This window comes from Palaemon carinicauda, chromosome 1 (genome assembly GCF_036898095.1).
Source record: "Palaemon carinicauda isolate YSFRI2023 chromosome 1, ASM3689809v2, whole genome shotgun sequence".
Taxonomy (NCBI): Eukaryota; Metazoa; Arthropoda; class Malacostraca; order Decapoda; family Palaemonidae; genus Palaemon; species Palaemon carinicauda.
The window spans coordinates 11,624,301-11,640,196 of record NC_090725.1 but is presented as its reverse complement, the minus strand read 5'-3'; the positions used below and the strand labels follow the sequence as shown (position 1 = coordinate 11,640,196).

At 36.7% G+C, this 15,896-nt stretch overlaps 2 protein-coding genes across 2 annotated transcripts in view; one reads left to right on the top strand and one right to left on the bottom strand.

The window, feature by feature from the left end:
- Positions 1–3,557, bottom strand: part of LOC137646969 (apolipoprotein D-like) — a 227,335-nt gene extending 223,778 nt beyond the window's left edge. Inside the window, exon 1 of the mRNA XM_068380057.1 lies at positions 3,546–3,557. The gene's annotated coding sequence lies outside the window, so the exon portion shown is untranslated. The remainder of the gene's footprint in view (positions 1–3,545) is intronic.
- The window catches only part of LOC137646988 (uncharacterized), a 17,261-nt gene extending 3,957 nt beyond the window's left edge, over positions 1–13,304 (top strand). Inside the window, exons 3-16 of the mRNA XM_068380071.1 lie at positions 337–517; positions 1,255–1,383; positions 2,390–2,571; positions 3,057–3,188; positions 3,780–3,932; positions 4,197–4,327; positions 5,865–5,970; positions 6,348–6,475; positions 7,288–7,480; positions 7,965–8,135; positions 8,405–8,546; positions 9,189–9,410; positions 11,235–11,365; positions 13,061–13,304. Of these exons, the coding sequence (XP_068236172.1) occupies positions 337–517; positions 1,255–1,383; positions 2,390–2,571; positions 3,057–3,188; positions 3,780–3,932; positions 4,197–4,327; positions 5,865–5,970; positions 6,348–6,475; positions 7,288–7,480; positions 7,965–8,135; positions 8,405–8,546; positions 9,189–9,410; positions 11,235–11,365; positions 13,061–13,234 (2,175 nt within the window). The 3' untranslated portion in view covers positions 13,235–13,304. The remainder of the gene's footprint in view (positions 1–336; positions 518–1,254; positions 1,384–2,389; positions 2,572–3,056; positions 3,189–3,779; positions 3,933–4,196; positions 4,328–5,864; positions 5,971–6,347; positions 6,476–7,287; positions 7,481–7,964; positions 8,136–8,404; positions 8,547–9,188; positions 9,411–11,234; positions 11,366–13,060) is intronic.
- The last annotated feature ends 2,592 nt before the right edge of the window (positions 13,305–15,896 follow it).

Below are 15,896 nucleotides of genomic sequence, written 5' to 3'. Positions count from 1 at the left end.
ATATATATATATATATATATATATATATATATATATATATATATATATATATATATATATATACAAGCACACCTTTCTAAGTGTTGATAACTTCCTGTGGTGAAAAAGTTTTTGTATCATCATTATCAACAAAGCTGTACTATTCAGGGTCACCTACACTATGTTAGTTTGCTGTGGGCGATCAGACTAAAGTCTCCCGTCATCGTCAATCCGCAATGGTCAGGGTAGTGACTGAGGACATATCTGAGGCCTCTGTCCTGCAATAGACTTGAAACAGTTGCATTTTTTGTTCGTCTTCTTCTAGATTCATGACGTGAGTCTTTGCTCCTTTTTCAGGTTGACTGTGACCAGAACTACACCTTCCCTAGGGAGTCGATGAACGCCCTAGCGGAGCTTGGCCTACTGGGTCTAGCTGTTCCAAAGGAGCTCGGAGGCAAGGGTCAGAACCATGTCTGTATGGCCATGGTGGTTGAAACCATCGCTAGATATGGTTGCCCCTCGACTGCTATGGTATATAGTAAGTGTAACCTCTACTGTCATGGTATATAGTAAGTGTAACCTCTACTCTCATGGTATATAGTAAGTGTAATATCAACTGTCATGGTATGTAGTAACTGTAACCTCTCTTGTCATGGTATATAGTAAGTGTAACCTCTACTGTCATGGTATATAGTAAGTGTCACCTCTACTATCATGTTATATAGTAAGTGTAATATCAACTGTCATGGTATGTAGTAACTGTAACCTCTCTTGTCGTGGTATATAGTAAGTTTAACCTCTACTGTCATGGTATATAGTAAGTGTCACCTCTACTATCATGTTATATAGTAAGTATAACCTCTACTGTCGTGGTATATAGGAAGTGTAATCTCTACTGTTATGGTATAGAGTAAGTGTTACCTCTACTGTCGTTGTATATAGTAAGTTTAATCTCAACTGTCATGGTATATAGTAAGTGTAGCCTCAATTGTCGTTGTATATAGTAAGTGTAATCTCTACTGTCATGGCATATAGTAAGTGTAGCCTCAATTGTCATTGTATATAGTAAGTGTAAGCTCTACTGTCATGGTATATAGTAAGTGTCACCTCTACTATCATGGTATATAGTAAGTGTAACCTCTACTGTCATAGTATATAGTAAGTGTAATATCAACTGTCATGGTATATAGTAAGTGTCATTTTATTATTGCTTGTTCTTGATTATCCACCAACTGCTACATAATTTTTACAAGCAATACTTCTACTTCTTTGCAGCTATGCATCTGCTGGCCTCAGTACTCTTGTGCTTAAAGCACCACGACAGCCAGGAGATTCAACAACTTCTGAGCCGCCTCGACAGGGATAAAATGGTGGGGACCATTGCGTTTTCAGATCCAGCGACAGGTAAATGAAGGCACCTTTATTTATTCTGATATCTATTTTCATGATTATTCCTCCTTCAATCTTTTTACCAAGCCCAACATGATTTTCTTCACTTTCAATAGTCAGTTTTTTATGCCCACGGCAGCCTGATTTCCTTCACTTTCAATCGTCAGTCTTTTATACCAACAACAGCTAGGCTTCGTCACATTTCAATCATCAATCTTTTATACCAATACCAGCCTGATTTCCTTCACTTTCAATCGAAAATCTTTTATAGCAACGCCTGCCAGATTTCTTTAACTTTTAATCAACAACCTTTTATACCAACACCAGCCCGATTTCCTTCACTTTCAATCGTCAGTCTTTTATCCCATCTCCAGTCTGATTTCCTTCGCTTTAAAACGTCAATCTTTTATACCAGTCTTAGTCTACAAGCACTAAAAAAAAAACAGCATTTTCTCCACTGTTATTAAGAAGATTTAGGCCTATTAATGGGCTTCTGATATGAATGTGAGTTGAAGATCAGTGAAGTAACATTAGTACAACCATTGCTAAATAGTCTACGATAGAGGAAAATAAAATTATTTTAGATGGCTATATATTTCCAATTCTCTTCTACTTCACGCTTCATAGTCCTCTGCCACGTCGGTCTGGGTCTTCCAACTCTTCTAGTGCCTTGTGGAGCCCAGCTGAAAGTTTGGTGAACTAATCTCTCTTGGGGAGTGCAAAGAGCATGGTTTAAAATGCTCAAGATAGAGATGAATGGCGAAATCTAACTGAGGCCCCTAGCGTCAATAGGCGTAGGAGGAGATGATGAAGATGATGTTGATGATTATGATATATTTCCAATAGTATGAAAGTAGAGTTCCTGTTCTAATCATTTGATTATTCTTTTGACCTTTACAATTATTTCTGCAGCATCAGCATTACTATGACGATTTAAGCAGCACGCAACCGGGTCAATTCCACCTCATCTGAAGCATTTGCTTAACCATATAAACAACTGCAGACTAAAATTTGTTTCCAGGTGGACACTTCTGGTACCAGATCTCCTGTAAGTCGAAGATGCTGGATGAGAATACCCTGCAGGTCTTGAAGTACGGCTCTTGGTGCACCAGCGCCGGTCACGCGGACTGGTATACTGTGGGAATCACCAGCCCATTTTTTGATGGGGACGCGTCCAGTTTGGCGGTTCTCATCGTCTATGGGGTAAGGATACCGAGTGCTTAACAGGTGTCTCACACACCGTATAGGAGTGTGTTATCTGGTGTTCCTTAGGGTAGTGTTCTTGGCCAGTAGTGTTCTTATGTGAGGATTGTGATATCTTGGTGAGGATGGTGATGGTAGCCAATTATAGGCTGAAGACTGTTGGCAAATGTTAGGTCAAGAAAGGTGTATAGTGAATTCTATATTATCCTTCAAAACTCTAGCCTTGAAAACAAAAAAGTAAGTTCGGGAATATATATATATATATATATATATATATATATATATATATATATATATATATATATATATATATATATATATATATATATATATATATATAAACAAACAGAGGTGTACAACATCTAACTATTTCCACCATGTGCCCTTTTGTGTATAACATTTAGGAGAAAGCATCCTCCTAAAAATACCGTTTTGAAACACCCATTGAAAAATAAAGTTTCTTTCTAAATGATTTCTATTTCCAGGACGAAGTCAGGGCCTCGAACGATGACTGGAAGGCGCTGGGAATGCATGGAAATATGTCAGGACCTGTTATCATCGAGGGGAAATTCAGTACGAATCGAATCATTGGAAAAATGGGCGAAGATAGTAAACATGTAAGTATATAGCGAGATGAACCTGGGAGGAACCTGTTTGGGGGAGAAGATCCAGAGGGGCGCAGATAATTAGATGGCGAGATAAGAGGAAGGATGATATGGAGAGAAGACGTTTGGTGGAAGAGGAGGCCTTCGAAAGAATACGTTAGAGAGGGCGCATCCGGCAACTGACCCCTTAATGTGGGGATAATGGTGGAGAAGAAGAAGAATTAGACGGCGAGATAAGGTGAAGGATGATATGGAGAGAAAACGTTTGGTGGAAGAGGAGGCCTTTGAAAGAATACGTTAGAGAGGGCGCATCTGGCAACTGACCTCTTAATGTAGGGATAACGATGGGAAAGAAGAAGAAATAGATGAAAAGATAAGGGGAAGGATGATATGGAGAGGAGAGGTTTGATGGAAGAGGATGCCTTTGATAGAATGCATTGGGAAGGGCGCATCAGGCAACTGACCCCTTAATGTAAGAATAACATTGTGAGAGAAGATTAGATGGCGAGATAAGCTGATGGATGATATGGAGAGAAGAGGTTTAGTGAAAGAGGATGCTTTTAGTGATAACACTAAAAGATATAATTTTCTTTTGTTTTGCAGATGATTGAGGAAGTTGCTCCTCTATTCATGCTGATATCAGCCAGTTGCTGGAATGGTATCTCCATGGGTTGCATCGACATTGCCAAAAAACACGTGACCAGGAAGGCCCATGCGGACGTCGGTCTTCGCATCTGCGACTATACGTCCATACAGGTAATGGCCGTGAGTCTCAAGTCATTGCCAAACATCCTGAAATTTATTTATTTCCCTATTTCCTTTCCCCACTGGGTTATTTTTCCCCGTTGGAGCCCTTGTGCTTATAGCAACCTGCTTTTCCAACTAGGGTTGTACCTTAGCTGATAATAATAATAATAATAATAATAATAATAATAATAATAATAGAAATTTACCCAATACTGTTGGTCATGCAATTCAAAATTGGTTTCTAACGCTCCTCCCTTTTTCTGACGTCTCCAGGACATCTTCGGTGAATCTGTTGCACAAACGTCCTCGTCCAGATTGATGATATTCATGATTGCACAACACCTAGACGGGCTGACAGACAATTGCAACTGGGAGAAGCACAAGGACCCAAAATACGGACCAAGGTACTATTAGAATGTATGATAAACACAAGGTAATGTAAGCTATACTGGCCAGGGAACCTTGGTGCACACCAAGGTTCTGATAAAATGTATTGTAGAGACAAGTAGTTTAAGTAATGTAAGCTATACTTGTCAGGGAACCCAAGTACAGGTCAAGGTACTGTTAAAATGTATGATAAACACAAGTATTTGAGGTAATGTTAGCTATACTTGCCAGGGATCCTAAGTACACGCCAAGATGCTGCTAAAATACATTGTAGATACAAGTATTTTAAGTAATGTAAGCTATAGGACTTTTTAGGGATCCTACGTACACGCCAAGATACTGTTAAAGTACATTGTAGATACAAGTATTTTAAGTAATGTAAGCTATACTTGTCAGGGATCCCAAGTAACACCAAGATACTGTTAAAGTGTATTATAAATTTAATTATCTTAAGTAATGTGAGCTATACTTGCCAGGGAACCTAAGTACACACTAAGATACTGTTAAAGTGCATTGTAGATACAAGTATTGGAAGTAATGTGAGCTATATTTGCCAGGGAACGTAGGTACACTCCAAGGTTCTTTTAAAGTGTATGATAAACGCAAGTATTTGAGGTAATGTAAGGTATACTGGCCAGGGAACCTTGGTATATACTAAGGTTCTGATAAAATGTATTGTAGAGACAAGTATTTTAAGTAATGTAAGCTATACTGGCTAGGGATCCTAAGTACACGCCACGGTACTGTTATAGTGTATTAAAAATGCAAGTATTTGAAGTAATGTAAGCTATAGTTGCCAGCGTATCACTTTTCATTTCTCTTTTTCCACTACGTTCTTGGCTGGGTTCTTTTTATCGTATCTGGATTTACTCATCAATTCGATCAACGACCTATGAGCCTTCTTTGCTATACAAAAATGGTCCACAAGCGTAAATTTCCTATCAAGCTTCATACATGCCAGTGGCCATCGGGTAGTTTCCTCTCGTACCGCCCTCTGTTGGGGGAAATCTTATGCGGCACTACTGAGCATATAACTACTCGGTCTCTCAACGTCCCTCGGTAAAGGAAAAGGAGTAGTCATACCAAGGCGAGAGGTCATACCCCGAGAGGCACACTCGAGGTAGTTGGGAATGGGAGAGAGGGTGGGAAAGGTTGATTCTGTGTGTGCATGTGCGTGTGTGTGCATATTTATCTATATATTTAGCGGTTTTATAATAGGTAGCGTGCACAAACAATAATAATAATAATAATAATAATAATAATAATAATAATAATAATAATAATAATATTATTATAAAAGGTAGCATGCACTAACAATAACAATAATAATAATAATAATAATAATAATAATAATAATAATAATAACAAAACAACAACAACAACAGCAACAACAGCAACAACAACAACAACAACAACAACAACAACAACAATAATAATAATAATAATAATAAAAATGACTGTTGTCCAAAAAATGGAGGTAAAGCATTGGGTTAAAACTTCAATATATATGATAATCAAAAACACACATACATCGTCTGTCTTTTCCATTTTCAGGGCACACACCGAACAATGGTTTTGGCAAGGCAAATACATCGCTTCCAAAAACGTCTACGAAGTTTCAGACAAGATGTTGAAGGCGTGTGGTGGTACAGGTTATAAGGTAGGAAAAAATCTGTATTTCAATTTCAATCCTATCTTATATTGGGTCATCTTATTTCACTTTGTAACTATTGGCCTTAAATCAACATAAAGTATTTGAATTTTAACCTTATATTGGATCATTAAACATTCATTAAAATTTAAATGGAGGTATATAAAAGCTTATATAACTATCATTTTAATTTTATCAATATTTAGGTAAATATATTGAAGTGATTTAGGTGAAAAATCTATTGTTTTATACAAATATTATACTCACAGGGAGTCCCCGGTCTATTTTATTTAGTTTATCCTGAAAATACATACGTTTTCTTTAGAGTCGAGAATTTCAATAATAGAAAATGTAATATAAGGAGAAACTTAAATATTTTGCATCAGATTGACCTGGGCCTTGAACGTCTTCTGCGAGATGGTAGAGCAGGATGGCTGATGGCTCCTTCTAATGAGGTGGTCCGAAATATGATTGGAAAAGCATCCCTTTTAGGAGTTGATTCTATTGATATTTGGTGAGTGAGCACTGTCTGCTGTTTTTTGGTGTTAACGGTAGCTTCTCTAAGTCATAATGCCAGATTTTACAGAAAGACCCATTTTAAACTAGGATTCCATTTATTCTTGTAGTTAACACATTGCATGTGTTTGTAGCAAGATACGGGTACTACACACACACACACACACACACACACACACACACACACACACACACTCTACTAGCTAAGCTAGAGCCCCAGCATTAAGATTACGATTCTATAAGCCCAAGGGCTCCAACAGGGAAAAAAAGTCAAATGAGGAAAGGAAATAAGGAAATAAAGTACAAGAGAAGTAATTAACAATCAAAATGAAGCTTTAAGAACAGTAACCATATTGAAACATATTTTCCATAAATGGCCTATAAAAAAGAGACTCATGTCACCCTGTTTAACATATTATTATTATTATTATTATTATTATTATTATTACTATCCAAGCTACAACCCTAGTTGGAAAAGCAAGATGCTATAAGCCCAGGGCTCCAACAGGGAAAAATAGCCCAGTGAGGAAAGGAAATAAGGAAATAAATAAATGAGGAGAACAAATTAACAATAAATCATTCTAAAATAAGAAACAACGTTAAAACAGACATGTCATATAATAAACTATCAACAACATCAAAAACAAATATGTCATAAATAAACTATAAAAAGACTATGTCCGCCTGGTCAACAAAAAAGCATTTGCTCCAACTTTAAACTTTTGAAGTTCTACTGAAGTTCTACTTAACATTCTCTGCTAAGTTTGAACTTCTGAAGTTATATGAGTCCTCATTTTTACGTCTGTGTAGGGAATTAGTTGCCGACGATCGAATCATTCATAACGAGGTTAAGAAACTGTCCCTGGAAAAGAAGAAGGAATTGGCCCAACGCCTCCTGGATGAAGTCGCAGCCAACGAGAAGGGGAAGGAAATCAAACATCCCTTCCAGGACACAGACTTCGAGAACCCGTTCAATACTTGTCCTCCAGCAACATGCGGGTCTGTGAGTAACCCAGGCTCTTGTGGTATTGAAATTGTTCCTTTTTGGGATGAATATGTGCAGAAAGTGCTATTACTTTGATAAGTTCCGTGAATCTTCTTCTTCTTTTGGAAAGGTTTATTAGATGGATAAGTTTTCTTTGAGCTTTCATTCAGGTGAAATGTGTCCCCAAGAGGAAAGGAAGAACAACATTTCTGGAAAAATGCTAATCTTCATTAAAAACATATATGAAAGAAGGTCTACTACCAAAATTTATTGTCCTACCTTATCTTCTTCTTCTTTTGGAAAGGTTTATTAGATGGATAAGTTTTCTTTGAGCTTTCATTCATGTGAAATGTGTCTCCAAGAGGAAAAGAAGTACAGTATTTCTAGAAAAATGCTAATCTTTAATAAAAACATGTTTGAAAGAAGGTCTACTACCAAAATTTATTGTCCTACCTTATCATATGAATGTTGAAGCAGTATTCCGTAATTATTTGTATCGCAGGTAATCAAGTCAACCGATGGCGTTCCCCACGAAGCAGCTCTAAGCGCAGATACTTGGACTCCTGTAAAATTGATGGCCTTCAACAAGTTTGGCAACATGATGGGCTCTTTTAAGTTTTCCCTCCCGAAGAGCACTGATCATTTAGGGTGCATGGCCGGACAGTATGTAGCGGTAAGTGAAGTATTGTGTTTTATTTTCTATCTTACGCATTTGAATATCAAGATTTTCTGAACCTAAGAACATACTTCATGGGTTTTGTTAGGCTTATGTATTGCTTCATTTTTAAATAGTTAATCACGAGATACCATTAATCATATGTCATTTGAGGTTATGCAATATGCTTCATCTATGAAAATGAAAAAAAAATCCAATTTTGTAAAGTTGAAGGCAGCTTCAGTCATTTATTTGATTTTATGTTTTTCCGCCTCGTGACGTACCAGGTAAAAGTTGATATAGATGGCAAGGACCACGTCCGTTACTTCTCGCCTGTGTCCTGTCCAGATCAGTACGGCCAAGTTGAGCTTGTGATGAGGTTTGAAACTCAAGGGACTATGTCGAAACACTTCTTGTCCATGAAATCAGGTAGCGTCAACAAACTTTCTAATTCAATTTACTTTTCAGTTCTGCAAGTTAATTCATCCATTTGGTTGTAATCATTTGGTCTTTTTTTTAGAGTTGTGGTGGCCTGGACGTAGCGTCCTTGCCTGGAGATCGCCACACTGCGGTTCGAGTCCCACTCAAACTCATTAGTTCCTTTGGTCGCTGCAACCTCACCATCCTTGTGACCTACGAATGGGAGGTTGGGGGCCCTATAGGTCAATCTGATGAGTCATCAGCAGCCATTGCCTAGCCCTCCTTGGTCCTAGCTTGGCTGGAGAAGAGGCTTGGGGGCTGATCATATGTAATATGGACAGGTTCTAGGGCATTGTCCCGCTTGATAGGGCAATGTCCCGAGTCATCAGCAGCCATTGCCTGGCCCTCCTTGGTCCTAGCTTGGGTAGAGATCAGGCTTTGGCGCTGGTCATATGTAATATGATCAGTCTCTAGGGTATTGTCCTCCTTGATAAGGCAATGTCCTTGTCCCTTGCCTCTCCTATTCATGAGCGGCCTTTAAACCTCTGCTCAATTTTTAGGCCATTTTCTACTTGTCCATAATCCTGAATATGAAAAAAATGATCAAAGAGTAAAATTTCTTTAGACTCAAAACACCCATTCTTTTTTCAGGCGATGCAGTCCAAATGAAGGGGCCCTGCGGGGGCTTTGAATACGAACCGAATAAGCTGGACGAGCTGACCCTCCTGGCCTCTGGAGGAGGGATCACTCCTGGACTCCAGCTCATCAGATGTATAATGAAGAATCCAAAAGACAAGACCAAAGTGAAGCTTCTCTACTACTCAGAGACGCTTGAGGACGTTCTCTTCAAGGATGAGCTGGATCAGTTTGTCGGTAAGAATTTCAGATTCGTAGGATCATCGCTATTGGTTTTAAAGGCTAGTTTTACAAAAAGTCAATATTTTTAGTATATTGAGGAGTTGCAATGTCAAGCAGCTCAATACTAGAATATGAAAAACAACTGTAATCTTAATAGGAAATTCTCCATAAAAATATAGTTCTTAGCCTTATTTCAGAAATTACAGGCAAAAAGTTTTAGTATATTGAGGCGTTACAATGTCAAGCAGCTCAATACTAGAATGTGAAAAAAAAACTAATTTTAATCGGAAATTCTCCGTAAAAATATACAGTTCTTAGCCTTATTTCAGAAATTACAGGCAAAATTTTTAGTATATTGATGCGTTACAATGTCAAGCAGCTCAATACTAGAATGTGAAAAAAACTGTAATCTTAATCAGAAATTCTCCGTAAAAATATACTATTCTTAGCTGCATTTCAGTAAAATACAGGCGACCGTAATTCTACCTTACTTTGTTACAGGATTAATAGAATACTCTATTAAAAGTGCTTTGTTATTATATTTTACGGGTTGGTGACCGTAATATCAATCATTCCTTTACATCAATATATCCGTTTTTAAAAAGGTAAATGCTTGGAAAATTTATTCCAGGATTTTTACCGTTTTTTTATGGTAATTTTTCATGTGTATGGATGTTTCGTTCCTTTTGGAGTAAAACTTAATGGGACTGCTTAACACTACTTAACACTTTTCCAAGTGTTAAGTAGTGGTCCCCCTTGTGCTATTTAACTTAAATTATACAGAAAATTGGAAAAGTCCAAAAGATTTTGAGACACTAATTTCAACCTATCGAATCAGAGGACAATTCTTTCCTGATTAACCAGGATTTAAACTCGAGCATGTGCCATGTGGCCATTACCTTAAATGCTGCTGCTTTTTACCTTAGACTACCCTAAAACCTTTTCCAATTTCCTTAAATTTCAAGCTAGTAAAACCGAAATTACCTTAGAATTACCTTGAAACCATGGAAATTACCTCAAACTAAAGTAATCTCCTTAAAAGTTGGAACCCTGTAGGTTGGCCATGTGCATCACGAATTTAGCATGGAGACAACACTAGGAAATTCGTCAATTCTCTTTCCATATTTGAACACATTTTTAACATAGTTGTTGAGTTCCTATTTATCTGCAAATTTTATAATTACATTTTAATCATAGCACAGGTCAAATTTAAGTAATGCTTTGTAAAATAGTTCTTAGTGCTTGAAATATATCTAACATTACAGAATTAAATGATCAATGTTTTGATATTTGAGTGTAAAAGCAAAGTATTATTAATTGGCATTGTTATTTTGACTTATAAACATTTAATGAATAAGACCTGCTCGTACTTTCGGCAGGACAAAATTATAATTTTTTTCCTTTTATTTTTAACTAATATATTTCATCTATATTTCTTGTTCCTCATGAGATATAACCATCAAAGTTAATCATCATCATTTCCTCCCATGCCTATTGACGCAAAAGGCCTCAGTTTGATTTCGCCAGCCGTCTCTATCATGAGCTTTTAAATCAATACTTCTCCATTCGTCCTAGTCCTCAGCCATGTAGGTCTGGGATCTTCCAACTCTTCTAGTGCCTTGAGGAGCCTAGTTGAAAGCCTAATGAACTAATCTCTCTTGGGGAGTGCGAAGAGCTTGCCCAAACCATCTCCATCTGCCCTTCACCCTGATCTTATCCACATATGGCACTCGAGTAATCTCTCTTATAGTTTCATTCCTAACCTGTCCTGCCATTTAATCAAAGCTAAAGTACTCTAGAATGACATTTACCTAAAGGAACGATCTTCTCCCAATGCAGATCAAGATGAGCGTCTTAAGGTGGTGTATACACTTGGGTCAGCTCCGGAAGATTGGGAATCAGAAGATGGATTCATCGATACTCAAATGATTGACAAATACGTTACTAAGCCCAATGGCTTGAGGCATAAGGTGAGTATTTAATTTAAATGTTCCTGGGCCATATACTCGAGTTGAGTATTTCATTTAAATATTCCTGAGTCAATATACTCATGATGAGTATTTCATTTAAATATTTCTGAGAACATATATTCATGGTGAGTATTTATTTTGAATGTTACTTGGCCCATATAATAGAGGTGTGTATTTCTTTTAATTTTTCCTGGGTTCATATACTCAAGGTGAGTATGTAAAGTATAAGTATAACTTTGGGCAAAAGGGTAAAAACATTAGGTTCCACACATATATATATATATATATATATATATAAATATATATATATATATATATATATATATATATATATATAAATATATATATATATATATATATATATATATATATATATATATATATATATATATATATATATATATATACACACACACACACACACACACACACACATATATATATATATATATATATATATATATATATATATATATATATATATATATAAAGAATCTATATGCTTCCGAGTATTTAATGGTGACCTCATATCTTCGTGTTAAAACAAATTTAAAATTTGTAAGAATTGCGTACATTTTATAGGTGACTAAAACAGAAATAAATTTCCTTTAAAGAAATTAATCACGTCAATTATTTAAGCTTTTTAATCTTTGCTCTGAAAATATCTAACTGAGGAAGTTATTGCGTAATAAAAATTACAAGGTGCAGCATGTTAGGTATCCCAGTATTGTTAATTAGCACAAAAGAAAAGCCAGGAATGACTGGAGAAAGTAGTTAGGGAGCCTTTGTAGGGTGACGGCCAGATCACGTAGAAAACGGGAATATTCTGAACTGTGGCCGTCGTCCTAAAAACGATTTTGGCCGGAGAAGCTAACTTAAAAAACCCACCTAACCTATGCTAAAAGCCGTATCCTTAGCCAGGGGGGCTTTGCCCCCCCCGGACCCCCCCTTACACAACAGTTTCCTTACCTACGAATACGACGGGAGAAGCTAACTTAAAAAACCCACCTAACCTATGCTAAAAGCCGTGTCCTTACCCAGGGGGGCTGGGCCCCCCCGAACCCCCCCTTACACAACATATTTAAGATCCGTAGACCATTTCCAAACGTTTTTATTCTATACAAGATAACAGTCGGACCGTTAATAAGCAAATTAGGACGCTTGGCCGTAGCGCTACAAACTACCTGTAGTTAGAAAGATGAGGGACCAAAGATTTACGAAAAAAAACTTTTAAGGTTTACGTAGAAAATTGAAGAGAAACATCACTAACTGGGCAGGAATTAGGTGTAAAACCTGAGAGAAAATGTATTCTTGAATTTTATAAACTATTTGTTAATGAGATTGTCCTGTAAATTTACACAGTTATACATTTTTGTTCAGTTTCAGTTCTCTTGTATCTGTCTTAGTGTTGTCACTGTTCTTAAAATATTTTATTTCAATTGTTTATTCATTCTCTTGCAGTTTATTTTCTCATTTCCTTTCCTCAATGGGCTATTTTTCTCTGTTGGAGCCCTTGTCAGTATAGCATCCTGCTTTTACAAATGATATAGCTTAGATGATAATAATAATAATAATAATAATAATAATAATAATAATAATAATAATAATAATAATAATAATAATAATAATAATAATAAATCTTTTTGGAATTTGCACCGAGAAAATCCATTGCTATTTACCGACTCGATTTTCCAGATTGTAATGTGCGGTGGCCCCACGATGGTCATCTCGTGTCTTCATTCGCTGAAATCCCTGGGTTTCCCATCTCAATATGTCTTTATCTATGGGCAGTTCGGCACAGAGCTGATCAGATCCGTCTATGGGAGGAACGCAAAGCTCTCTGGGCATTCGTGCAATGACCTTCTGTGAGAGAGAGAGTTCTGCGGTATAAAGCATCTGCGAGAAAGTTCTCCTGTAGAAATACTCTGTGAGAAAGTTCTCTGGTGGTAGAAATACTCTGTGAGAAAGTTCTCATGTGGTAGAAATACTCAGGGAGAAAGTTCTCTGGTGGTAGAAATCCTCTGGGAGAAAGTTCTCCTGAGGAAGAGATCCTCTGTGAGAAAGTTCTCATGTGGTAGAAATCCTCTATGAGAAAGTTCTCCTGAGTAAGAAAGTCTCTGTGAGAAAGTTCTCTTGTAGAAATGCTCTGTGAGAAAGATCTCCTGAGGAAGAGCGCCTCTGTGAGAAAATTCTCCTTAGGTGTGGTAGAATGCTTCTGTGAGAAAGTTTTCCTGTGGTAGAAATCCTGTGAGAAAGTTCTCCTGAAGAAAAAGGCCACCGTGAGAAAATTCTCCTTAGGTGTGGTAGAATGCTTCTGTGAGAAAGTTTTCCTGTGGTAGAAATCCTGTGAGAAAGTTCTCCTGAAGAAAAAGGCCACCGTGAGAAAATTCTCCTTAGGTGTTGTAGAATGCTTCTGTGAGAAAGTTTTCCTGTGGTAGAAATCCTGTGAGAAAGTTCTCCTGAAGAAAAAGGCCACCGTGAGAAAATTCTCCTTAGGTGTGGTAGAATGCTTCTGTGAGAAAGTTTTCCTGTGGTAGAAATCCTGTGAGAAAGTTCTCCTGAAGAAAAAGGCCACCGTGAGAAAATTCTCCTTAGGTGTGGTAGAATGCTTCTGTGAGAAAGTTCTCCTATGGTAGAAATCCTCTGTGAGAAACTTCTCATGAGGAAGAAATCCTCTGTGAGAAACTTCTCATGAGGAAGAAATCCTCTGTGAGAAACCTCTCCTTAGCTGTGGTAGAATGCTTCTGTGAGAAAGTTCTCCTGTGGTAGAAAGACTCTGTGAGAAAATTTCTCTGTGGTAGAAAACCTCTGTGAGAAAGTTCTCCTTTGGAAGAAATTCTCTGAGAAAGTTCCTGTGGTAGAAATCCTCTGTGAGAAAGTTTTCCTGTGGTAGAAATCCTCTGTGAGAAAGTTCTGCTGTGGAAGAAATCCTTTGTGAGAAAATTTTCTTTTTTTAGAAGATCTTTCATATCACCAGGGAAATTTTCATGCTTTTACTATATGCTTTATTTTGTATACCGAATTTTCATTTTTATAGAAGTAAAAAATGCTCATGAAATAAAGATTTATGTTTTCAAAGTCTAATTTACACCTTTATGTACCTTTACTTGTTGGCAATTGGGTCTGAGAACTATTTACTATTAGCAAAATGTAGGAATAATTCAATACTATTTGGAATTCGATTTAAAGATGATATAAGTCCTGATCCATGTTATCTATTATATAAACATACCCTTCTCCATCAGGAATAAAATCTAAAAAAAAATTCAAGAAAAATTCAATAAACTTCATTCATGGAATCAACTCCAAAACTTCATTGAGAACGTTTTGGAAAAATCGACTTGAAAGCCTTCAGCCTAATTCTTACTCATCTGGGTAAAACTGTCTATAGATATTAGGATTTCACAATGAATTATCGACATTAAACAACGTTAATATATTTACTTATGATTCTGTTTATGAAGTCTTGTTGAAATCTTCAAAAGAGCAACAATGATAAAAATGGGTTTTTCAATCACGATGACTCATCTCCAAACAATTTCTTAATACTTCTTTAATTATTAATAACTAATTGCAAGGCATTTACGTATAATGTTCATTTCTTTTTATCCTTGCTAAATTCTTTATCTACTGTGAAAGAGCTGAAAATGATTATTCCCAAATCATTGGCAATCACGTCAGTCATAGACTCGTTTTTACAAAAGGTACTAGGAGGCCTAGAAATTTCAAATAACGCTTTATTTTCTTTGCAAAGATGATGCGAAAAGCCAAAATAACTTTTTAATATGCTGAATAGCACCCCCTCAAAAAAAAATAAAGAAAAAATACTTCGATATATATATTTTTTAAGAATTGATATTTCCCAAAGAAATCACTTCACAGAGAAGAAAAATATTTCTGGGTGGGCCGGCTATGATTCGCATTAAAATTCTGGAAGACGCCATGTTTTAAAACTGCTATTGTGGGTCTAATGGCAACTTGATACGTGATGGAAACTACTTGAAGGCAAGTAAGGAGAGAGAGAGAGAGAGAGAGAGAGAGAGAGAGAGAGAGAGAGAGAGAGAGAGAGAGAGAGAGAGAGAGATTTAGCGTACCCTTTTCATGGCTCTCAATGGAAAATATTCGTTGCCTCAAGTTACAATATTGCAAGATATCCTCTGCAATGGCAGGTCTACTTCTACTGAAAATGAAAATATTATCAATCTCTTCTCGTATCTAAAATTTATTTAAGGCAATGGCATTTAGAATCAACCGATTTTCAACTTGATGTTGAACAGGCTGACATAAGTCTTTTTATAGTTTATAAATGGCATATCTGTTTTGGCGTTGTTACTGTTTGTAGAATGATTTATTGTTAATTTGTTCTCATCATTTATTTATTTCCTTATTTCCTTTCCTTACTGGGCTATTTTTCCCTGTTGGAGACACTGCGCATCACAAGGAACTGGCTATCCTTGGATGAATTTAGCCAATGAACCCTCTATGGATTTAGTCAGTCAATGAGACGACTGGCAAAATCTAATCTAGCCAA